The sequence below is a fragment of the Heloderma suspectum genome, chromosome 15 (genome assembly GCF_057233095.1).
Source record: "Heloderma suspectum isolate Gila_16-S chromosome 15, 16-S_ref, whole genome shotgun sequence".
In the NCBI taxonomy this organism is placed as follows: domain Eukaryota; kingdom Metazoa; phylum Chordata; class Lepidosauria; order Squamata; family Helodermatidae; genus Heloderma; species Heloderma suspectum.
In genome coordinates this window covers 18,104,198-18,129,111 of record NC_139472.1, presented here as the reverse complement: position 1 = coordinate 18,129,111, position 24,914 = coordinate 18,104,198, and the positions used below count along the sequence as shown (strand labels likewise).

General features: G+C 50.5%; 1 protein-coding gene across 1 annotated transcript; it reads left to right on the top strand.

Moving 5' to 3' along the window:
- The first annotated feature begins 731 nt into the window (after nt 1-731).
- On the top strand, nt 732-21,657 carry PINK1 (PTEN induced kinase 1). Its single transcript, XM_084821728.1, has 8 exons — nt 732-1,132; nt 4,344-4,637; nt 5,427-5,530; nt 7,853-8,035; nt 10,626-10,789; nt 17,370-17,497; nt 18,558-18,794; nt 20,211-21,657. The coding sequence occupies exons 1-8, from the start codon at nt 803-805 to the stop codon at nt 20,469-20,471; spliced, it is 1,701 nt and encodes a 566-aa protein (XP_084677854.1). The 5' UTR covers nt 732-802; the 3' UTR covers nt 20,472-21,657.
- Nucleotides 21,658-24,914: the final 3,257 nt, after the last annotated feature.

The following is a 24,914-nucleotide window of genomic DNA, read 5'->3' as shown; positions in this document are numbered from 1 at the left end:
CGTGGTGTAGTGGCGAGAGTGTTGGACTGGGAGCCGGGAGATCCGGGTTCTAGCCCCCACTCGGCCATGGAAGCTCGCTGGGTGACTTCGGGCCAGTCGCAGACTCTCAGCCCAACCCACCTCACAGGGTTGTTGTTGTGGGGATAAAACGGAGAGGAGGAGGATAATGTACGCCGCCTTGGGTTTCTTGAGGAGGGGAAAAGGCAGGTTATAAATGTAATAAATAAATAAATAAATACTAAGGGAGCTTTATTTAGGAAAAATAAAGCTCCTTTTATTTTTCTCTATGCATGTTTAGGATTGTGCCCTAAATAGGACAATGGAAGCCGCCTTGGGTTCCTTGCAAGAGGGGAAAAGGTGGGATACAAATGCAACGAATTAATAATAATAATAATACAACTCCCAGCATTCCCCAGCCAGCCACGCCTTTTCTCTGTCTTTTCTCTTGTAGCCCTTTTCTCTGTCTAAACATGCATAGGATTGTGCCCTTACTGTTTTAAACATATAAACTTAAAATGCTCTATCTATCTATCTATGCACTTTAAGTTGAGAGAGAGAGAGGGAGAGAGAGAGAGAGACAGACACGCAGAAACGCATCTAGGTTACACTCTGCACACGCTCTTGGGCACTCTCGCCGGTCCTCCAGCGCGGCCTAGGGATAACCCGGCACCAGGAGGCGGCGGCGGGCTGGCCTAGCCGGAGCCCCGCCTCTGCGGCGTCACAGCCCCGCCACGACGACGACGACGACGAGCGGCCGAGGCCGAGAGTGCCCAGCGGCGCTCAGGCCAAGCCGGGCGCGGAGATGGCGCTGCGGCAGGCGCTGGGCCGGGGCGCGCGGCTGGGCCGCGGCCTGCTGTGGCGCTGGTTCGGCGGAGCGCCTCCCGCCCCTGCGCCGCCGGCCGCCTTCCTCCTCCGGCCGCCGCCGCCGCCGGCCCGCTCAGGCTTCCTACGCGACGCCGCGGCCCGGCTAGGCCTGACGAGAGGGCCGCCGCCGCCGGGCCTGCTGCTGTTCCGGCAAATGGTCCCGCTCGGCCCCCGCCGTCTCGGCCTGGCCTTCAGCCTCGGGCTGGCGCTGCTGGAGCCGGCGCTAGCCGAGCAGAGGCAGGCGGCCGAGGCTTGCAAGGACATCCAGGTGCGGGCGGGCGGGCGGGCAAGGCCGCGTTGCCGTGGCGACGGGAGTCGGAGGCTGGCGGGTGGGCGGAGGAGGAGGCCGCGTTGCCGTGGCGACGGGAGTCGGAGGCTGGCGGGTGGGCGGAGGAGGAGGCCGCGTTGCCGTGGCGACGGGAGTCGGAGGCTGGCGGGTGGGCGGAGGAGGAGGCCGCGTTGCCGTGGCGACGGGAGTCGGAGGCTGGCGGGTGGGCGGAGGAGGAGGCCGCGTTGCCGTGGCGACGGGAGTCGGAGGCTGGCGGGTGGGCGGAGGAGGAGGCCGCGTTGCCGTGGCGACGGGAGTCGGAGGCTGGCGGGTGGGCGGAGGAGGAGGCCGCGTTGCCGTGGCGACGGGAGTCGGAGGCTGGCGGGTGGGCGGAGGAGGAGGCCGCGTTGCCGTGGCGACGGGAGTCGGAGGCTGGCGGGTGGGCGGAGGAGGAGGCCGCGTTGCCGTGGCGACGGGAGTCGGAGGCTGGCGGGTGGGCGGAGGAGGAGGCCGCGTTGCCGTGGCGACGGGAGTCGGAGGCTGGCGGGTGGGCGGAGGAGGAGGCCGCGTTGCCGTGGCGACGGGAGTCGGAGGCTGGCGGGTGGGCGGAGGAGGAGGCCGCGTTGCCGTGGCGACGGGAGTCGGAGGCTGGCGGGTGGGCGGAGGAGGAGGCCGCGTTGCCGTGGCGACGGGAGGAGCAGCGGTGGCTTGTCAGCCTCTCCTGGGGAGGGCTTGCCCCCTGCCCTAACCTTTTGGCCCTCCAGATGTGTGGGGGGTGATGGGGGCTCTAGGCCAAAACCTCTGGAGGGCCTCCAGTTGGGGAAAGGTGGTTTATTGGACACTCCGAGCTGAGGGGATTGCTAGGCCCATGACAACATCCTGAGGGGGTATGGGGGGTTGACTGTGCCGCTTGAGGTAGCGGCGGGGGGGGGGGTGCCTCTTCTTACTGGCCCCCTCTACGAAACATTTTAAAAACCTTTTTTTAAAGCCTCTGCAAGTAGAAATCTAGCACATCCGGGAGAAAGAACCTCGCCCAGCCACCTCCTGGTGATGCTAGTTGTCTACTTGCAGGGAATTTTCTGTTTTTGTTTGCTTTTTTTTTTTTATACGCAGAAGGGAATATTACAAAATGGCGTTCTCCACCTGCAGACAGAGCGGTACAGCCTGCTCCATCACATCAGGACCTAATTCTGCTGCAGGTGTAGTCAACGCTTCTAACCGCTTTCCTCCCCTTCAGAATGTTAACCGAAGCACCTTCCGTAGGAGGAAGGTTAAACATTCGCCGGTATCCTAGAGCTTCGGCTACGGGGCAGTACAGAAATGAAATTAATAACGATAATAATAATATTCCCAGCATTTCCCAGCCACCATGAAATGCTGGAAACTGAAGGACTTTTTTTTCTGTCTAAACATGTATAGGATTGCACCTTGAGGCTTCAGTGCTACGCTCAATTACCTGGGAGTCAGTCCTATTGAATGCAGAGACCTCTTTTTTTAAAAAAAATACATAGAATCGGGCTGCACATCTCTTTAATTTGGGGAAGCGGGGGGGGGGGGAGGGCATCCGAGAAGGGATATGATGAATGGTGTGAAAAGAAAAAGAGAATTTGTTCTGCTTTTATAGTACTAGAAGCTAATGTCAGCTAATGAAGTTGGCAGTAGACTTCGCGGGGGGGGGGGTGGAGTGAGGATTTCTTTATTCGTCTGGAACTCATTGCCACAAGATGTGGGGATGCTCACTAGCATAGATGGTTTATACAAAAGTTTTTTTAAATTCATGGACAACAAGCCTGTTGAATGCTATCAGCTACGGCAATTCTGTGTAACCTCTTTTCGAACCAAGAGAAAGTAGTTCTTCACACAGCACGTAATTCACCCAGCTGGGGCATGCTGGAAGTTGTCGGACTTTTTTCCTGTCCAAACGTACATAGGATTGCGTCCTTAATGAATTCACTGACTCCTATGTCATTAGATTATTCCCTAAAGTTTTCCTCATTGAGTAATCTGTCTGTAGAGCACATAGCAAAAAAATGAAGGAGATTTCAAATTGTGCCAGGTTTTCGCTTTCAATACACACTATTTATTTTAAGTATTTTTCTCCTGCTTAGTAACAAAGAAGACAATCCCTGACCACTGGCTTACAATCTGAAAGAGATGAGGCAAAAGGAAAAAACAGATGAGGGAAGAGGAAAACAAGCAAATTCAGGCATCGGTTCTTAAAGTTACAAAGTTCTTATACTGACCAGCTTGAATGGAAACACTTGAGGGACAGGAGGAACAAAACTGAGCTGGTATCTCAGCAGAACCCGCAGCCCTATCTTTCTCTGCTGCAGCTTGGTGGAGTGGTTGCTAATAGATGAAAATAGAGGGAGGAGGACAAGGATTGCAGCTGATCTCTCAGTTGAGCAGTCCCTGCTGTCTCACCTCTCCCTCTGCTGCAGCCAGATTACATTTATTTATTTATTTATTTGTGTATTTATTAGATTTATTAGCCGCCCATCTGGCCAGCTACCCAGCCACTCTAGGCAGCATAAAATATTTATATATTGCATGTATATCTCACCTTTTCCCCCCTTTAAGGAACCCAAGGCGCGACGTACATAATCCTTCTCTCCATTTTATCCTCACAACAACAACCCTGTGAGGTGGGTTGGGCTGAGAGTCTGTGACTGGCCCAAAGTCATCCAGTGAACTTCCATGGCTGAGTGGGGACTAGAACCCGGATCTCCCGGCTCCCAGTCCAACGCTCTCACCGCTACACCACACTGGCTCTCAGTACTAATAACAACACAAAATACAACAAATGTACATAATTACCTGAACAGAACAACATAACAAAACTACATTGCTCTAAAAAAAAACCCTAACTCACCCCAAATGCCTGCCTGGACAGCCAGGTTTTCAAAGCCCGGTGGAAGCTCATCAAAGAGGGGACATGGCGGAGGCCACTAGGGAGGGAATTCCACAGAGTGGGGGCCACCACAGAAAAGACCCTCTCCCTAGTCCTCACCAGCCTAGCTGTCCTGGCTGATGGGACAGACAGAAGGCCTACCGAGGCTGATCTCGTTGAGTGGCGTCCCTGGTGTTGTTGGAGGTGCTCCATAAGATAGACTGGGCCAGGAACTGTATAGGGTTTTAAATTATTCCCCAAAAACTGTGATTGTAAGTGTAATATTGTGTGCTGTATTTTCTTTCTCCCTTCTGCCCCCAGACAATATTTATCCAGAGGAACAAGCCCCAGAAAGATCCCCTGGGCTTATTCCGCCAGCGAGGCTTCAAACTGGAAGAGTACTTCATTGGCCAACCGATCGGCAAAGGCTGCAGTGCCGCTGTGTATGAAGCAACCACGCCTTTTGCCACCAGACGCAACGCAAGCTTGGGGCCCAAAACTGGACAGTCTAATCGTGATGGTTCAGATATCCCAGCTGCAGTGGAAGATCCTTGCCAAGCAGGTTGTTGGAGAGCTGGCTTCCCGTTGGCTATCAAGATGATGTGGAACATTTCGGTGAGGATCCAGTCTTCAATTTGTTTCTCACAGGTTGCCCTCCAGATGTTTTGGACCAGAACTTCCAGAATCGCTCGCTGGGGCTTATGGGAGTTGTAGTCCGGAGGGGCTGTAGCTCAGTAGTAGAGCCCCTGCTTTGCATGCAGAAGGTCCCGGGTTCGATCCCCAGCTTCTCCAAGTAGGGCAAGGAAAGAATCCTGCCTGAAACCCTGGAGAGCCGCTGCCACTCAGTGTTGATAATACTGGGCTAGATAAACCCACGGTCTGACTCAGTATAAAGCAGCGTTTTATGTTTGTGCAAAACAACTGCAGTGTGCCAGGTTGCTTATGCTGTGTTTCTCCGCAAGCGGGAGTAAAATGTCTACCTCAGAATATATATATTTAAAGCATTGAAAGAAACTGCATTGGAAAACCTCAAATCGTTAATGTGCAGTCTAGTGGAGCAATAATTTATGTCCGTCTAGGATTTGCCCCAGGCGAGCCAAATGTTGAACCAACATTCAGCGGTTGCCACTGTGGAGTCATTGTTTTTCTGAAAGATGTGGGAAGTTTCTACAGGAGAATAAAAATTTAAGGAACAGCCTGACAGGAAACAAAACAGTCCTGCCTGAGTAATCCGGCACTAACGGTGATCACAAGCAGCAGCAGCAGCTGCTGAAGAAGCTTTGTGAACAAGCCCCTTCGTGTCTGCATGCTTCATCCTCCCCATCCCTTCTGCATGTTTGCTCAGACCGGCGTTCATTTGAACCCAAAGAAAATGAATAATTTTCTTTGTAATGGGTCTTGCAGGCTGGTTCTTCAAGCGAAGGCATCCTTCGCAACATGTCCCAGGAACTTGTTCCAGCCAGCGGCTCTGCCTTCTCTGGAGAATTTGGAGCGATCGCTTGTTCTAGGTATGAATTGCTAACTGGTGAACTTGATGTACGCAGAATTGTTTATGCACTGAAAACGCCCCCCCCCCCCCCCCGCACATCAAGAACATACAAACAGTTGTGCTTATATACGTTTGGATTAGCTGAGGGACAAATTCAATTTCGTAGAAGCTCTTGGGGGGGCGCATTCCAGTAGTGGGTGAAGTCAAAGGCAAAAGGGCAGGGCCAAAATACTATCATATTTTAATTTAGGTTAACATCCTTTCTGCCATTAACTAACCCTTCGGAAAGGCATTTCACCCTTTTAGTACAGGGAAAAGCCTGCATGCAGACCCCAGGAAAACACCAGATCAGGGGCTGATTTGTACTCAGGGGAAGAGGGGGGCTGGCTATATGGGGAATGCCGAATTGGGACCCTAGGAGGGCTCAATTTGGCCCACGAGCCTGCAATTTGGCACCCCTGCCCTAAAACCTCCATAATATTGATATGAATGTTATATTAATAACACTGACCTCGATAGAGGGAGCGCCTCCCCCTATATATGCCTGCCCAAAGATTGAGATCTGTTGGAGGAGCCCTCCTCTGCGTCCCACCAGTGCGAGACAGACACTATGGTGGGATGTGGGAGAGGGCTTTTTCTGCTGTGGTACCCCAGTTGTGGAGTGCCCTCCCCTTGGAGGCCTGATTGGCACAGACACTGGTTTCATTTCGACAGCAAGTTGAAACATAGCTTTTTATCAAAGCCTTTGAGGGCTAATCGGATTCCCTGAGTTTGCACACTGTTTTATTGTTTTAGATTTTAAATTGGTATTAGCTAGAGTAATTATTTAATATATTTTTAGCTATTTAAATTATTGTTTTATACTGTTTAAAGTGATTTTATCTGTACGCCACCCTGAGATCTTAATAACATAGGGCGGGATACAAATATTTTAAATGATAAGTAAATAACTATTCCAGTAAAATGGAAGAGAACATGCAGTCGAATGTCCCACAGAAACCCAGTGGTAGAGGAAGGAGGTTCTTGGTCCTTAGTGATACTTGAATATCCTGGCTTCACACCCAGAAAGCAACAGATGGGGAACATTGGCTTTTCAAAACAATTAGGCATCTTTTGCCACTTACCTTATTTTGCCAAGTAGGAGGTAACAGATTGCTTAGCTTATGGCCGGCATTTCATCTGTGATAGAAAATCCTGTCCTCTCCTCATTCCATCCTTGCTAAATGGCAAGGGCTAATCATGGAGGACCTCCTGGCAGTGCTGTGTCCATGCTCAGCTGTACTCAAGCATTAAGTGCATTTAGACTGTAAGCTGCTTGGGGCAGTGACCTGTCTAAACTGCATTTGTAAATCTGCAAGGCAACATGTATAGTGATGTCACTTTAATAATGATAATGATGCAACAGTAATAACTACATTATTATTGTTGGTATTATTACCACCTCACAGCAGTGTAGATTGTTCTGGTGATTTTAAATCAATCTAATTTAAATCAGTGATTAAAATCATGTTTCCAATTTTGGCAAAATGATTGCTTTGGCACAGAAGGTCCAAGAGCCTTCTGCATCCAAGCAAGAGTGCATATTAGTTCGTTGCTATAATAATGAAAACATATTGGGTTGGATCCAGACTTAGTCAGAGTTGACCCACTGGGTCAATAGGACTTAAGTTGATCATGACTAACTTAAGCCCCCTTGATTTCAGTGGGTCTGCTCTAAGTCTGGATCCAACCCATTGTTTGCAACTATAAATAGAGTTTTTCTACTACTCAAAAGCATAATTCCAAACCTCTAGTCAGGCAGTCCACGTTCCTTTTTGCACCATACCATTATATCTGGTTAGAGCCAAGGATACCAAATAAAGGTCTAAGATTTCTGGAAATATTTCCTCATGATACAACAGCTCTTTGTGCAAAACTGCTGTTTGAAACGGGTTTCCAGCTCAGGTTTGGAGGCTTTTTTTTCCAAACCAGAAAGTGAGTCAGGGAATATGAACACATGAAGAGGGGGGGAGTGAGAGCATGAACCAGAGGCTTTGCCTGTTACTTGATCCTAAATATGACACTTTCACAGAGGAACGGACAATCCTCAGTAGAGAGTTATACTTAGCTCTGGAAGAGCTGGGTTCGGTGCCACCTTTGCCTTGATTCAGTGCATTGCTTTCCATTTCCCTCCTCAGAACAGGAAACATAGTGACATAACATAATCCTTAAAACAGCAAACCTAATAAGCACAGGGTTGTTATGAGAACAAATACTATGAAGATGTTAAATGGACTTTGCACATTAAAAATGAAGTTGCAGTGCTAAGTGGCAGTAGCGGTAATGAATTGTCTTGGAACAGGAAACCTGCCTTTGGGAAGAAGAGGCTGAAACCTCACCCAAATATAGTCCAGGTGATTCGAGCATTCACATCGCACGTCCCGCTGCTCCCTGGCGCAACAGTGGACTATCCAGATGTTCTGCCCTCCACCCTGAATCCCTCTGGAATTGGGCATAGCCGCACACTCTTCCTGGTGATGAAGAAGTAAGTCTTGAGAAAGCTGGGTGGTTCACGGTCTGCATGCCTGCAAGCACACCAGGCTTCTAGCCCTCATGGTTTTGGACAAAAGCTTGTCCTCCGCTTCCAAGAACACTACATTGTGGATGCAGTGGGGAAGCAGCTGGATTGTGCAGGGTGGTGGTGGTGGGGATAAAGCTTTCCCCATCCCAGCCCACCCAGCAATCCTGATCCAGGTTGCTGTTTCCCCACTGCTAGGAGCAGCAGCAGAACAATCTTTCCCCTGCCGCCTGGCTGAGAGTTGATCAGCTCAGTGGTGGGGAAAAGTGGGTGAGGCTACATGGTGCTACATGGTGCTCAGGCTGCATGGAAAGCAGCTTAGAGCCACAGATTTCCAACTCGTGTCTCAGAGTGACTGTAAGGTGTCAGTCCATCTTTCATTTGCTCACTCCTCTTACCCTCCAGTGAGAGAACTCAAATTCTGTATCGCTAAGGCTACAATCCTATATCTACTTAAGAGCAGGGGTGAGCAACTTGTGGCCCTCCAGATGTTTTGGCCTATAACTCCCATCTTCCCTCACCATTGGCTATGCTGACTAGGGCTGATGGGAGTTGTAGGCCAAAACATCTGGAGTAAATCCTATAAAGTTACGTGAGATGTATTTCTGAGTAGACCTCTATAGCATTGCACTATAAATCAATGGCATGCATACAGATCTGTTCCATTGACCGCAGCTTGCTCTAATTACTGATTTTATTTGTATTTATTGATTTACAACATTTGTATACAGCTCCATATCTGAAACAGATTCCCGAGCGGTGAACATAAGAGGTAAAATAGTAAAAAGATAAAAAGAATGAAAACACCATATTAAACTTATTCTTTTTTTAAAAAAAAAACAGTGCCAATAGAAACCAGGGCTGGTCAGTTAAGGAATACTTCCTGGAACAGAGCTGTTTTTAGGAGGTGCCTGAAGCAATGCAGTGTTGGTGCCTGCCTGACCTCCGGGGCAGGGAGCTCCAAAGAAAGGGGGCCGCCACGCTGAAGGCCCTTCTCTGAGTGGAATCCAACTGGGCCATAGGTCCATGCGGAACCACCAGGAGGAAGCCCTCTGCTCACCTCAGTGACCAGGCAGGTTGGTAAGGGAGAAGGTGCTCTCTCAGGTATCCTGGTCCCAAGTTGGTTAGGGTTTTGTACACTAGTACCAAAACCTTAAACCTGGCCCGGTAGCAAATAGGCAGCTCTGTTTTTTTTAACAGTTTTTTTTTTCTTAAGGGCTGAAGTTTTGCAGAAATTTGTACTTGGAGGGAAGGCGGAATGGCCCAAGAGCTTTAAATAACTGAGCAGTGGTTGGGACACGAGGACAGGGGATTGTGACTCGGGTGGCCAGATGCAAAAGAGGTCTGGGCTTCTGCACCTTAAATAGTTGTGCAGAAGAGAGGATTTCAACAGGTGCAGCTTGCATGTCAAGCTACACCTGCTGAAATTCCCTCTTGTACACAACTCTTGTAGGAGCTCTGACCTCATTCCATCTGGTCATCCGAAATGTGACTGCAGGGCACAAGGTTGGGATTGGAAGCTACACAGAGTATAAAAGAGACATTCTCCGCCCCGCCCCATCCCATAAAGTAGAGCTTTTTACAGTTAATGCCTTTGTGGTTTTTAAACAAGGGAGAATTAGAAATTTGTTTTAAAAGAGAGAGCAGGAGGGAGAATGGAAGGAAGAAAAGACAATGGGGAAAGTGCTGGTTCTCAAGAATCAGTTCCAGACGGTGCCCAGTCCCGGTGAGGATGAGTTCATAGCGGGGCCTGAAGGAAGCAGGTCAGGCAGTGGTCCGAACAACAAGTGTGTGCATTTCCGCTCCAAGGTCAGGAAGCAGAAGCAGAGAGCAAGAGAGTGATCAGAGACAGGCCCTTCAGGACCTTGGACAGGTCCCCGGGAGGATGTGGCTTTCTCTGAAAAGGGCTGGATGCAAACAGCGCTGGGCTGAATGATTTTGTCAGTAACTTTTCCGACAGCCGGGGGTTGCACAAAATCTGGCCACATTTAGAGTAACTTGAGGATCTGATCCTGGCAATGCAAACTGGGGGCAATGGGAGTTGCAGTCCCAAACACCCGAGCTGTGCCAGGTTCAGGAAGGCTGCCTTATATAGGCCCTTAGCCTATCTCCCAGGCTCTGTCCCTGTTCTGGCGAACAGAGAGTCTTAAAGGGCCAGTCCTTTTGTCTAGAGCTGGTGTTCCGTTGCCTCTCCGTTGTCTCTTGATGGGCAAGTTGCCTGTGGTGGCGAAGAGGTTCATATGAAGGACCAGAGGGCAAGGTTGCTGGTTCCTCAGAGGTTCCTGGGGGTCTTGGATTCCAATGGCCCCTGCTTGCTCAGCTCGGACTCAGCAGAGCCCAGAACTCCCTCCGAGTTAGCATCCAAGTCACTGCTGCCAGTCTGGGTCAAGACACAAAGGATTTTGTACGGGGAGACACACTTCCCTGTGTTTATTCCTGACCTTGGTCGCACGGGACTGGAGGGACCCGTTTCCTCTTTCATCCAGATTTGGGTGTTGACTCTGGAGCCCAACAACCCTCATTAACAAGCTGCCGCCTTCTTGCTCATTCTGCCCAGCTACCCATGTACTCTGCGTTGCTACCTCTGTGAGAGGAGCCCCGGTCCTCGTCTGGGCGCCATGATGATCCTGCAGTTGCTGGAAGGGGTGGACCATCTCATTCGACACGGAGTGGCCCACAGGGATTTGAAGTCTGACAACATCCTCGTAGAATTTGATTCTGGTACGTGGCGCATCCTGGGAAACCGGGCGAGGGGGAGGCAATGAGCCGCTTCAGATGTTACAGAGAAATAGGGTCTGTGCAAGGGTGGCAGGATTATTATCCATTGTGTGGAGAAAGTGGTCTTGTGAAACTGATCAGTAGCAAATTCAAGACAAACAGAAGGATGCACAAGGCCTGTTTAATTTACAGAATTCGCTGCCATGGGAAGGGCTGACTGTTGCTAATTTAGATGTCTTTGAAGGGGGCTTTGGCAGCGGTCACTAGCCATAAAAGTGAGAAGGAACCTCCCTGTTCAGAGGCAGTGTGCCGCTGTGTACGGGCTGCTGGGAGGCAACTGTGTCCTGCTTATGGGCTTCCTGGGGGCATCTGGCCTTCCACACTGGAAAGCTAGAAACTCTTGGTACAGTCCAGCAGGGATGCTCTCATGTTGTTAAAAGAGTTCCTTGTGTGAGCATTACTGCTGCAGCCGCCTTCTCTCCAATCTTCCATTCTCACCTTCATCCATTCACAGCCTTCCAGCACTCTGCAGTCAACACTATTAATCTCTCTTGTCACTCTGCTCCTGGAATCCTTTCACTGGCTTCCTGTCTGCGCCGGAATCCTGCACCAGCTTCTTGCACTGACCTTCAAAGCCCTCCATGGCACATTAGCCATCCTTATCTCTCTGTGCTTATATGCATCCCGTCCTGTGACCTTCACTTATCCAGCTCCACCGCCCTCAGCCCTTCTGTCCCTGAAACTACTCCATCCATTCTCCTTTGCCTAGAACTCCCTTATGCCTAGAACTGACTCCCAAAATGCCTCCATGCAACCCACTGTCTGATTTTCTTTAAGTCAGGGAAGCAGAACCTCAGGTCCGGGGGCCAAATACAGCCCGCCTGGGGTTCCAACTGGGCCTAAGGTTTCCCCAGATGGCCACACACCCTTCCCTGCAATCATGGTTCATTTGGTGGCTTCCTGCCTTTTGTGCCATTCTTCCCCCTGTTCTGAAAGGTTGAAATGCTTCTCCTAAGGCTTAGTTACAGTAAGAGCTGCAAGCTACAGTATGCTGGTATTAGGGGCTTTTTTGCCTTTGGCCCCACCCCTCTTTGCTTTTGGCCCCTCCCACCACTGGAATGCAGCCACCAAGAGCTTCTCTGGAATGGAATTCTGCCTTTGGGCTTGAAGACCTTCCTCAAAACTCGCCTTTTCTGGGAAGCCTCTGGATCATCCTCCATGTCCCTGTGCCTGATTGCAAGTAAGCCAAAGTGCGTAATTGAAATAATCACATCTTCTTCCCCTGTTTGTCCGCCCCTCCCTTGCCCCCTTCTTCCATTGTTCCCCCGGTCTGTTTTCTGTTGAAAGCCACCTCGGGGCAGGGCCCTGTCATACCTGTTCTTCACAACGCACCATGTGCATCAGCCTTCCCCAACCTGGTGTGTTGCAGATGTGTTGGACTGCAACTTCCGTGATTCCCAGCCAGCGTGGCCATTGGCTGAGGGTGATGGGAGTTGGAGTCCAACACATCTGCACAGCAAGGTTATGCTTCAAATCCTACAAGCTAGGCTTCAGCAGCATGTGAACTGAGAACTACCGGAAGGACAAGCTGGGTTTTGAAGAGGCAGAGGAACTAGAGATCAAATCGCCAACATTCGCTGGATCATGGAGAAAGCAAGAGAATACTAGAAAAATGTCTATTTCTGCTTCATTGACTATGCTAAAGCCTTTGATAGTGTGGATCACAACAAACTCTGGCAAATTCTTAAAGAGATGGGAGTACCAGACCACCTTACCTGTCTCCTGAGAAACCTGTACGAGGGACAAGAAGCAACAGTAAGAACCGGACATGGAACAACTGATTGGTTCAAAATTGGGAAAGGAGTATGACAAGGCTGCATATTGTCGCCCAGCTTATTTAACTTATATGCAGAGTACATCATGAGAAACGCCAGGTTGGATGAATCACAGGTCGGAATTAAGATTGCTGGGAGAATTATCAACAAACTCAGATACGCAGACGATACCACCCTAATGGGAGAAAGCAAAGAGGATCTCAAGAGCCTCTTGTTGAGGGTGAAAGTGGAGAGTGCAAAAGCTGGTTTGAAACTCAACATTCAAAAAACTAAGATCATGGCATCTGGCCCCATCACTTCCTGGCATATAGAAGGGGAAGAAATGGAAGCAGTGACAGATTTTATTTTCTTGGGCTCCAAGATCACCGCAGACGGTGACTGTAGCCATGAAATTAAAAGACGCTTGCTCCTTGGGAGGAAAGCTATGGCAAACCTAGACAGCATTGTAAGGAGCAGAGACATCACCTTGCCGACAAAGGTCCGTCTAATCAAAGCTATGGTTTTCCCAGTAGTAATGTATGGCTGTGAGAGCTGGACTATAAGGAAGGCTGAGCACTGAAGAATTGATGCCTTCGAACTGTGGTGCTGGAGAAGACTTTTATGAGTTCCCTGGACTGCAAGGAGGTCAAATCAGTCAATCCTAAAGGAAATCAACCCTGACTGCTCATTGAAAGGACAAAGACTGAAGCTGAAGCTCAAATATTTTGGCCACCTAACACGAAAACTCCCTGGAAAAGACCCTGATGCTGGGAAAGATCAAAGGCAAAAGGAGAAGGGGACGGCAGAGGATGAGACGGCTGGATAGCATCACCGATGCAATGAACATGAACTTGAGCAAACTCCGGGAGACAGTGGAGGACAGGAAGGCCTGGCGTGCTATGGTCCATGGGGTCACGAGGAGTCGGACACGATTTAACGACTGAACAACAACAATGTAAATAGATGACACTGCATACATTGATGGTGAGGGCGCTGTTAAAAGATCCAGGTGTGCAGGTCTCCTGCACAGCTGCCATCACTACTCCGGTATGGTACGCAAAGCTACGCCATATCCTTCGCTCAGAGCAGAAGTACTCAAAGATGTTTGCAGAGCTCTGCTTTTGAATGTTCAGGGCCTTTCCCCATCCTCCTACTGTCTTCCTGCTGCGCTTGGACTGGAGACCCAACAGGAAGCACGGCTATCAGGCAATTTAAGAAAATCTTAATGGATTAATTGTGTGGACATTTATCAATGAAATGTGCCGCATGCCAAATGAGGCGGTTGAGGGGAGGGGGACGCAAAAAGGACCTTGCCTGTGGAGGATGCTGGAAGAGGGCCACGAGCCATGGTGGCTTGTCCCAGGTTTCTTTGCGTGGGGCCCAGAAGACCCTGGAACCAGCCCCATCATCACCCAGTGTGAGCAGATTGCAGTTGGTCTCTTAAGGAGACGCATCCCACCTTCTCTGCCACGCGGGATGGAACGCCTTGTCTAAGACAGTGGTGGTACTGCTGCGGCGGGATGTTGCCCTTCGCCTTAGAAGGCCATCCCTCTTGTGGCTGGGCCGTAGGGGACAGAGGAAGCTGCCCCAGACCGGGTCAGAACATGGGCTCATCTAGCTCAGTATGCTCTACTCTGACTGGCTGTGTTCTTTCCCACCGCCTGCTACCTGCTCCTCTGTTAAACCAGGGGACTGAAGCCCTGGGACATCCTGCATGCAGGGCAAGCATTCTGCTGCTGAGCTGTGATCCCGCCTCCAATGCTTTTGGCAACAACTGGAGTAACGGGGTAGGGGTGGAATATTCCCACCACTGCTTTTAGTCAGACACTCTTAACCACGACACCACACTAGCTCTTAAAGCAGGGATGACTAACCTTTTTCGGCCTGAGAGCTGAATTCTATTTTGGAGCAGCAATCCACCGAGTTCCAGTGGTGGGTGGGGCTGAAAAATCCAACCTCCCCCCAAGTCCATTGTTACTGATTTCTAGTAGGAAGCAGTAAACACTCAGAAGTAAGCATGAGCATCATGTCTACTCAGAAATAAACTCAGCAGCACTTCCAAATAACATGTGTGCTCAGAAGTAAACATGAGCTGCATGTCTACTCACAAGTAAGCAAGGCAAGCTTGTGAGCAGGCCAACACAGAATGAAGTGGGACAAGGCTCAGAAGGAAGAAGCTCTGAAGGCGCAATCCTGCAGGCTTAGACAGAAAAAAAGTCCTACAATCCTATGCATGTTTAGGCTAGAAAAAGTCCCACAATCCTATGCATGTCTAGATAGAAAAACGTCCTACAATCCTTTGCAAGGTTATACAGAAAAAAGGTCCTACAACTCCCAGCATCCCCCAGCCAGCCAAGTTAGCTAGGGAATGCTGGAGTTGTGGGAGTTTTTTCTGTCTAACCCTGCATAGGATTGTGTCCTGAATCACTCAGTAGGTTCCTTTCTTCTGGCCCACAGCGAAACCTCTTCTCTCCAATCTTCTCTCCTATCTACAATGGATCAGAGACAAGTGCTTCCCCCACTAAGTACTGGGAAAGGGAGCCTTTTTCAGCGCTAAGCAGGGGAAAGAACTTTTCTCCAATCAGCTGCTTGATCCAAGATGAAAGCTTTTCCCTCCATGGCAGAAGGATCGGGCCAGTGGAAGAAGCTGCAGGGCTGGAAGGGGAGCCCCCATGGGCCATATCCCATCCCTGTCTTAAATACGAGATCTTTTGTGTCTGAATATGGGGAGGATTTTTTTGTCCTGGAGCTCTGGGGTGTGATCGGAACCTGCCTCAAAGAGAAAGGGGTTAGGCCAGAGGTCTTGAGAGGTCCTTTCAGCCTTAGAATTGTACAGAGTGATAGCAGGGAAGCCCCAAATGGCCTGCCTGTATCATCTGCCCTGCAACTTCAGCCCAACAGTTGTACATTGATGAATGGATTTTCTCCAGGTCTCCGATCTCTTGCCGTCTGTGGCTTGCCGGCTGCACAGCAGCGATTTCTAAAGTCCCGCAGTATGAACAGGCCAATAACTCAGTGCTTTGGGGTCATGAAGCATTAGGTGATCCCATGGCAAAGAAATGCTCAGTTAAAGCCCAAAGCGCGTTGGCCGTAGCATTCTTGGCTGTCAGCCTCTGGCAAGGGAGATGTTAATTACCGGAGCCATTTTTCAGCCCAACTGTGACTCAGGTGGGCAGGAGACAAGGAAGAAGAGGAGCCAGGGCTGAGCGATTAACAACCCTGTGAACAGTTAGCAGGGTTAGAAACCTTGGCTGCGTTGGCTCGGAGAAAGGCTTTGTAGCCTGGCCACACGGTAGAAGCTGCAAGGGAAGATTCGGATGGGTTACGGACACAAGTAGATGTCACACTGGAGACCCAAGACAGTGCATCTCCCATTGTTTTTAAAAGAGGGGGAGAGCAATCCTATAGCCTCTAGATAGTGTCCGGGGGACCGTAGGATCATTTAGATTCCTGGATACGAGGTCGGAGACAGCACTCTGACCTTGGACCCAGGAGTCCGAGCTCCCCGCCCCGTCCCCCTCTCACCCAGCTGCGACCAAGGAGAGGAGGAAAAGGGGTCGGTTCTGAGGGACGGGGGGAGGGGACCGGGGAGGCCAGCTTACGAAGAATCCTCCAGCTTCCCCAGCCTCCGTCCCTCCCGCTCCGCAGAGCCCCGGCTAGACAAGCGAAAAAGCCCATCTAGCAAAAATGAGAGTGCCTCCATGCTCCCCCCGGGATGCCCGTCAGCCTCCCAATACATTTGCACCCTTAATAGGTGCTCAGGGTGGGGAGGAGGGTGCTGAATCAGATTGGGACTGCAGCTCTGGAGGAAGGGACAACCTTTCCTCCCTACTCTGTGCCATTTTCCCCAATTAAGAAGCACCACCACCCGCCAAGCTGCTTTTTGCCCTGCTGGGGGCAACATGCAAGTACTTGTATAACAACCCCCCCCCCAAAAAAAAACCTGGGGCCCTCCAGATTTGTTGGACTACTATTCTCATAACCCCCTGCCAGCATGGCTGGTGGGGAATTAGGGGACATGTAGTCCAACACATCTGGAAGGGCCCCAGGTTGAGTGGGGGGGCCTGCTGCATACTAATTCCGGGCAGCCATTGAGATCAGGGGAACAATGCAGTGTCATGGTCCCCCACCCTAGAGCTGCTATTAACTTTCTCTTCTTTTCATGTGGGAGATCCAAATCACCGTCCTTCTGTGTCACACCTACTTTGGTTCTAAGTCTGTCCCAGGATTTGGTCTCTGCTGCCAATGTCGGCATCATGGAAATGGCCTTCTTGGTGGCTGCTCCAAGGCTCTGGAACTCCCTGCCACAGGAGGCCAGCCTAACGCCATCTTCATTGTCCTTCAGCTGGCAAGCAAAGACATTCTTACCCAGGCAGGCTTGTGACCTTTAAGCTGACTTGTTTGTTGCGGATGTAGGTTTCAACAGGTCGGTGCTGTTCGTTTCTTTTCATTGGTGTGTTTTGATTATAACTTTTCATTTTAGGATTCTTAGCCGCCTTGGGCGCTGTTTTTAGTGGAGAGGAGGGGGACATATTTAATAAATAAATAATAGACTCCAGCCTCAGTCTTCTAGGAAAGTCTTTCCTGCACAGGCACCTGCTGTGCTCCTTTTGTGGGACTCCGTTTCCTTTGAATGGGGGCCACACAGGGGAACCTCCCAGAGAGTTACAGCCCACTGCAATGTATTTAAGGCAGAGACTCACTTCCATGGTCCAGTCTGCGCTCCTTTGAAACCTATCCTTCTCTGCCTCCCTTCCTGTCATTTGCAGCTGGATGTCCCGGGCTGGTCATCACAGATTTCGGCTGCTGTTTGGCTGACGAAAAGATTGGCTTGAAACTGCCTTTTACCAGCTGGTACGTGGATCGCGGAGGCAACAGCTGCCTCATGGCACCAGAGGTAAGGCCATCCTCGCACTCTTTCTAAAGTGATGGCACTTCTGCACACTGTGCACGCGCACTGGTTTCTAGAAACGGAACTGGGTTTGATCCAGTTACAAGTCCATAAGAAGAGCGCCCCGCTGGATCAGGCCAATGGCCCGTCTAAGCCAGTATCCTGCATCCTGCAGAGGCCAGCCTGATGCTCCTTAGAACAAGCAGGTTATAAAATCCCTCTCCTGTTACGTGTCACGAGCATCATGCATTCAGTCTCATGGAGAGGTGTTTTAACCCTTTCCTCCCCCTTCCGCGCCAATGGGGGATTTCCCCCCCCAGCAAATAGCAGCTTCCGAAGAGGGCCTTTCCTCAGGACCGCAGCAGGGGAGGAAATGGTTAAATTCCTTCAGTTTATTTATTTGACTTGTACCCCGCTTTTCTATTGAAAATGACACTCCAGGCAGATTACAATCAGTAATAAAACTTGATAAAAATAACAAAACAAATACATTAAAAACAATTAAATACACAAGAGTAGCGAAGTAAAAACAGCCTCCAGCCCAACAGGTCCGCTTACACCCAGAGGTCCACTTGAATAAAGAGGTATTTGCCTGTCGGTGGAAGGATAGCAGAGAGGGAGCAAACCTAGCCTCCTTCGGCGGGGTGTTCCACCGCCTGGGAACAGCCACTGAGAAGGCCCTCTGTCCCGTCACCGCCAAATGGGCCTCTGAAGGAGGCAGCCTCGAAAGAAAGGCCTCTCCAGAATATCTTTAGAACTGGGCAGGCTTGTATTGGAGAAAGCCATCTTTCAGGTAGCCCGGTCCCAAACTGTGTAGGGATTTATAGGTCCAAAGCAGCACTTTGAATTGTGCCCGGAAACAGACCGGTAGCCAAGCCGTTCTAACAAGGGAGTTGCGTGCCCCCTGTAACCAGCTCCGGTCAAGCTCTGTGCCTGCTCCAATCGCAGTATTTATCCCCCTCCATCCCAGCTGATGCAATTCACATTTACAGAAACCTGTGTGTTACTGTAGTTCAGCCCTCTGTGTGCCTCATTTGTATATTTTTCCTGGCCTTCCTCCCCACAGGTGGTCGCTGCTACCCCAGGCCCGGGAGTGGTGATAGATTACACCAAGACAGACGTGTGGGCAGTTGGGGCCATCGCGTACGAGATCCTCGGCTCCTGCAACCCTTTCTACAGCAAAGGGGGAGCAGCCCTGGAAAGCAGGAACTACAGCGAGGAGGAGCTGCCGTCCTTGCCAGAGACCGTGCCCCAGGAAGTGAGAAGGCTGGTGGGGATGCTGCTTCGGCGGGACCCCGCCAAGGTGGGAACCGCTCCCGTTTTCACACAAGCTTCCAGGCATCGCCTTCCTCTGAGACAGCGCTCCAGCCCGGAAGCCGGTCTCCCACTAAAAGCACTCTGACCCTCGCTAACATCTTGGGCGATGGAGCTGGACTTCCCTGTCCAGTGCAAACTTGGCAATCGTTTTCATCGGACCAACTTGGGTGGATTTAAGAATAGGCAGGTTTATGGCTCTCCCAGAAACCTCCATCAGGCAGAATTGATAGCCAGCTCATCCTAGCACTAAGGGAGATTAAAGCTGAGGACACAAACTCTTCCCATTGCCAGTGCGTACTGTGCTAGCTCTTTTTCTACATGCGCCCCCCCCCTCCAGTTTCAGACACATAAGAAGAACTAGGAACACAGGAAGATGCCTTAGACCAGGTCAGAGTATCGGTCCATCGAGCCCGAAGTTATCCACTGTGAGTGGCAAACTGTCCAGTTCCTAAGACCACATGAGGTATGAGCAGCAAATTGAACATGAGCAAAATGCCAAGCGTTGCTATTATGAGCTCACATGAGCATCACGCCCACGTTTTGATTGCCCTACAGCAGCTGGGAATGATGGGAGTTGCAGTCCAACATATCTGGAGGGCAACCGGTTGGGGAGGCTGCCCTACCCTGTAAACTGGATGACTGGCAGCTGACCATGTGGACAGCTCTGCATTTGAGGTCGTACAGAAGTACTGTCTGTGGTATTAGATCCATGTTGGGCTGTGCGCACATCCAGGTCATCACTTCAAGGAGCAAACATAGACGCGTGGACCTCTTCCTTTCTCCTCTCCATCACTGAATACCAGAGGCAGCTCACTAAAACCAAGAAATGTGTAAAACAATGTTAAATATATCATAGAAACATCATTCAGGGACCTTTAAAAAAGCAGCAAGAATATTAAGTAACAGCAACACATACAAACAGCAGCAGACCATGAGTATGCATGGCCTCAAACCTAGACATGCTTACCTGGGCGTAAGTCCCACTAACCTCAGTGGGACCTGTGTCCAAGCTGACATGCATAGGATTGCCTTATACATTACCATTTTCAAAACTGCTTCTGGTAGGCCAGAAGAGAAGAGGACAAGCGGGCCTCTTGGGGTGAGGGGAGAGTTCCAAAGCCTGGGGCCAGTCACTGAGAAGGCCCTGCCACGTGTGGCCAGACCACAGGAGGGCACAGAGAAGGCCTCTGGTGGTGGTGTGAGTAGTCAGACAGGCTCATATGGGGCTCAAGTGCTTTAACCCTAACTTGAGTGCTTTCCAGAATCCTCTCCAAATGAATACCCCTCATCCAGATTGGAAAGAGTTTGTGAGCCGAGACAAGAGAAACACATACCAGAGGTGCCCACCTGAATGGCAACCACAGCCAGTTCTGTGACTTCTCCATCTCCTCTTTCCTTTCAGAGGCTCTCAGCCCGGGTTGCAGCCAACGTCCTCCATCTGAGCCTCTGGGGTGAAAACATCCTCGGCCCAAAGGACCTGAGGCCTGACAAGATGGTTGGCTGGCTTCTCCACCAATCCGCTGCCACGTTATTGATGGACCGACTCGGAGACGGGAGCAAAGTGGAAACGAGGCTGAAGAGATGCTTCTTGGCAAACCTGGAGTACACAGAGCTCTGTGAGGCGGCCGCCCTGCTCCATGCTTGGGGACGCGCAGCACCTTAGCGGGCCCAGATCCACGTGCAGTCGGTGCTGCAGTTTCCTCGGATGTTTCACTAAAAGCACTTAACCGGCTAAGTCTCTTTTTTTTTTGTTTTTTGCAGGCCTAAAAATACTTTAAGTAAGAAGCACTTTCCAAAATGTGGGGCGTTGTAGGTGCAAGGGCGATCGTGTTAGGTTTGGCTGGAAGAAAATCCTGGGTGTGGTCACTGCATTCATCCTCCAAAGAAACTTGAGTGGATTTTGTTGCATGGTGCTGCTTTTAAGCTAGAGAGTAACTCTGGCTACCCTCCTTCCTTTCCAAAAGTTGGTTCTCTTTTTCGAACACCTTAAGAGGCCCTATCGGGTAGGGACAGAGTGATAATATAAAACATTACAGGTGTGCTTCCCCCGCCCGCAAAAAAAACCTGTCTTTCCCCATTCAAATAAAATAGCAATGAAAATTGAGTCTTTTTTCCTTTCTGCATAGGCGTCCACAGGTGCTTTCATGCTAACATTTTTCCTGCAATGCATCCATGGCGAATGTGGTGCCCTTGGCACCCAGTAGTCTTCTTTTGAGTTTGAGTCTCTTTTTTGAAAAAAAGAGGAGCCCCATTTCCCCGCGACTCCTGAACAGACCTTGTGAGGAATGCTGGGTGTCTTGGCTGGGAAGGCCTCTGAGCACATCTGCTCGTGAATGGGCATCCCATTCCTGTACAGATCTGCAGGTTGGGAGGGTCCCTGCCTCCACTGCTGAAATGGGGCCTTTCCCAGCCCGCTCATCTGCATGCTCATGAAGGGCTGTAGCGGAACTGCGGGCTGAAACGGGCTCCATTTTAAGGCCCCCATAACCAGCTGGGGAGGGCTCCCATTTTAAGTCGCGGCTGGAGCACTTCTTGTCAGCTAATCATATGAGTAAGGAATCCAGTCTGCCTTGCTGCATGGCAGGCGGGACCATTTACTCATGGCTGCTGCTGCTGCTGGTTCTGCTGTACGTGTGACTTACACCCACCACAGAGAGCAGCACCAGAGCATTCTGGAAGCTACGAGGGGCTGTGGTTTCTCTCCTCTGAAAAGAACTGCTTGATGCACACACACGTTTATTCCTTAAATAGTCCTAATTCCTTTTTTAAATTGATATACTTTTACTGTGGACTGAGCACCACAGGTCTTCAAAAAAAAAAAATCAGTGAAAACAAGCAAGTAAGAGGAATAGGGGGGATCGGGAACTGCTCCACAAAATTGATTTCTAAGAAGCTGCCATACTACTGTCTGCTAGATTTCCTTTCGGGCCCATCCTAAGGCTGAAAATTGACATGATGTCTGCAGCCCATCTGGCTTGGTTTCGTGGCATCACATCCCAGGAACATTGCACACCTCATCTGGAAGGCACTGGATTATTCCCACTTCAAGATGATGCCGATGCTGACGAAACACACGTTGAGAGAGTGAGTTCTCTATCGTGATAGAGAACGTCCTGCTAAGCTACGACATCATGCCAGGCTAAGAGAGCCACCTCTCATTTTGGAGAAGAAGTGTTGATGTTCTACAGAAGAATTGCTCTGGAGCATTCCTAATTATGCTAGTTAGACTTTGTAGCTGTGAGCAGAGGTGTTCGTTACTAGCTGTTGGGAGAATTAATTATTTCCACCTTTTGGTGCAATAAAGTGTGTGTTCCCTAAAAGCCTGTAGCGTATTTCCTTGGTCTCTTCTCATTCTGAACCAGGACTCAGATTCTGAGGAGCCCCACACAGACCCACACTTCTGGGCTGCCACACAATTAGAATTGGGGTGGGGGGTGGGAGTGTCTCTAAGAGTCTGGGTTGACGCTTTGGACACGAATTGCATGGCAGCATATATTCCACGGGCTTTAGTACTGGGTGCAGAACTCAATCCTCCTGAGAATCTAAACTTTTATAACAAGAGACAAGATTCTAGCCCTCAAGCCTGAGAAGGTTGGGGGGGTTTTAAGTGTGTGGACAATGCCTGGTGAGAAGTGGGAGTAGAGAGTGCAGGATTTCTAGTGGTTCAAAGTGGACCTTCAGTGCCCTGTGTTGATCTCTGCTCCCCTCCCCCAAATAGCAGGGGGAAGATATGCTCTGCAAGATCACCCAGACCCCATGAATTGTACCTAAGGGCTCAATCCAATGCAGGTTTAGACATAAAAAGGCCTACAACTCCCAGTATGCCCCTGACAGCTATGCTGGGAGTTGTGGGACCTTTTTCTGTCTAAACCTGCATAGGATTGTGCCCTAAATTATTACATTGGTCAAACGGATTGCAGAATTCGGATTTTCTTGTTTATTTTCTAAGTGTTGCTTAATATACATGGCCTTGGCTAACTCTACATGAGGCTGGGTTGGTGTTTTACCAGGCAAGCTGGGGGATTTCCTCTACTGTTGTGTCCAGGAAAAATGCCTGCGGTGCTTCTGTCACTTGAGAGGCACTTGAGTCCAGCAGCAGCCACCTTACGTGAAGAACTAGAGATGGTGGTTATGCAAAAAGAGCAGTGAGACTTGGGCAGGCACAGAGCAGGTGAAGGGATAGACCTGTGGCCCTCCAGATGTTGGGCTTCCCCAGCCAGCATAGCCGCTAGTCATGGATGATGGCAGTTGTCGTTCAAACAACTTCTGGAGGGCCACAGTTCCCCTGCCCCCGAGATAATGTTCCACCAACCTTGGGCCCCAGCCACAAAAGGCCCTCGGGGTGGGTGGCAAGGTGTTGACAACTTCACCAGTGCCTGAGCCATCACTTTTCCTCGTCGGTGGGTTTAACTGGAGAGGGGGTCATCAGCCCTCCCAGGTTTGTAGATACTCAGTCTTTCCCAAGCCTCCCAGGTCCTTGTGCGAAGTAGAAAGAGTGGCAGGCCAAAGGGAGTCCATTTCAGATGCAAGCCCAGAGCGGACGGATCTCTTCCAGTGCTGGGTGAACGGGAGCTTGGCCAGGAGAGTCCAGCCATCCCATCACCCCCATTCAAGGGCCCTGGGTATACCTTGCTAAAGAAACGGCTAGACGGAACAGCATCCCATCTCCTGTGCCAATCTCGAATCATAGAATAGTAGGGCTGGAAGGGGCCTACTTGACCACCTGCTCAATGCAAATACCATCCCTGACAGAGGGCTGTCCAGCCTCATGTTGAATGCCTCCAGTGTGGGAGAGCCCACCCCTAGGTAATCCTGCAAATGGAGGCGCGGGGCCATTAAAAGGTTTTTGATTTCCTCTGCCAACTGCAACTCCTTATGTGGGTGGGTTGTCTGAATGCCAAAACAGACAGGGATGATCCATAATCAGGTCTGATGTTTTAAAAATGTTGTACTTCAACGCAGCTGCAGCAGCTTCTCATTTTGATCAGAGAAGTCTTGACCGCTTCTCCTGTGTGTCACCTTGTAGAAATAGCCCTCTGAAGCTTTAATTATTATTTGTTTTATTTATTACATTTATATCCTGCCGTTTTTCCACCTTAAGGAAGCCAAGGTGGCATACATAATCCTCCTCCTTCTCTCCATTTTATCACAACAACAACCCTGTGAGGCGGGTTGGGCTGAGAGTCTGTGACTGGCCCAAAGTCACCCAGTGAGCTTCCACGGCCGAGTGGGGACTAGAAGCCGGATCTCCCAACTCCCAGTCCAGCACTCTCGCCACGACACCGCGCTGGCTCTAATTAGCCTCATTGGGTCAAATACACTAGCACAACAGTATCCATCTCTGTCCCCCCATGGGACTAACAGCAGCTGGGGCAGGGCCAGCCCTAGACAAGAGCCCCCCCATGCATGTCCAGAAGCGAACCAGACTGACAACTGAATCTTCCAACACTGACAACGGAACGGCGTCCTCCCCTGCGCTAGAGGGCAGCAGGCTAGCTCACTCAGCTGCTGACATAAAAGTTGCATGTGATCATTTATTGCACGCAATAATTACGATAACGCAAACAGAAATGCAATACAGCTCCCCATAGTGGAGGAGACTCGGAACAGGTGACTTCTGTACCTGCTGCTCAGTGCCAAGTGTTGATGGGTAAATTCAAGGCTCCTGCGCTCCCTTCTTGGGGTTCTTTATCGTTCAACCAGACTTGGACCGGACAGCCCTTCCAAGAGACGATGTCTTCAAATCGAGGACTGTCCTCTACAGAGGAGGACACATGGCCAACCTATGCAGGGGAGGCCACGGGTCACAGCTGCGTCCTCCCAACACTCTGCTGCCGCTCACGGATCATTCCGCCCAGTGTCTGCTCATGTCAGCCGCTCAAAGAAATGCCGCGGTGCCTTGACAGTGGCGGCACCAGCGAGCATCCCAAGCGGAGCGACACATGCTCAGTGGCTGCGGCCTTGCGCAGCCTGCCTCTTCCCTCTGTTGGGGCCTTTTGCAACAGCACTGTCTGCGATGTGTTGGGAGAAGACTACTTGGCAAGGCAGCCTGTGAAGCCAGCAACCAACACATTGCTGCCACTGGGGCGTTAGCTCAGGAAGGTGG

Bases quoted from the DNA above. Each gene is read 5' to 3' on its own strand.
- PINK1 (XM_084821728.1), top strand. From the start codon at position 803: ATGGCGCTGCGGCAGGCGCTGGGCCGGGGCGCGCGGCTGGGCCGCGGC. The intron at 4,638-5,426 runs GTGAGGATCCAG...TGGGTCTTGCAG, and splicing joins AGATGATGTGGAACATTTCG to GCTGGTTCTTCAAGCGAAGG. The intron at 5,531-7,852 runs GTATGAATTGCT...GTCTTGGAACAG, and splicing joins GGAGCGATCGCTTGTTCTAG to GAAACCTGCCTTTGGGAAGA.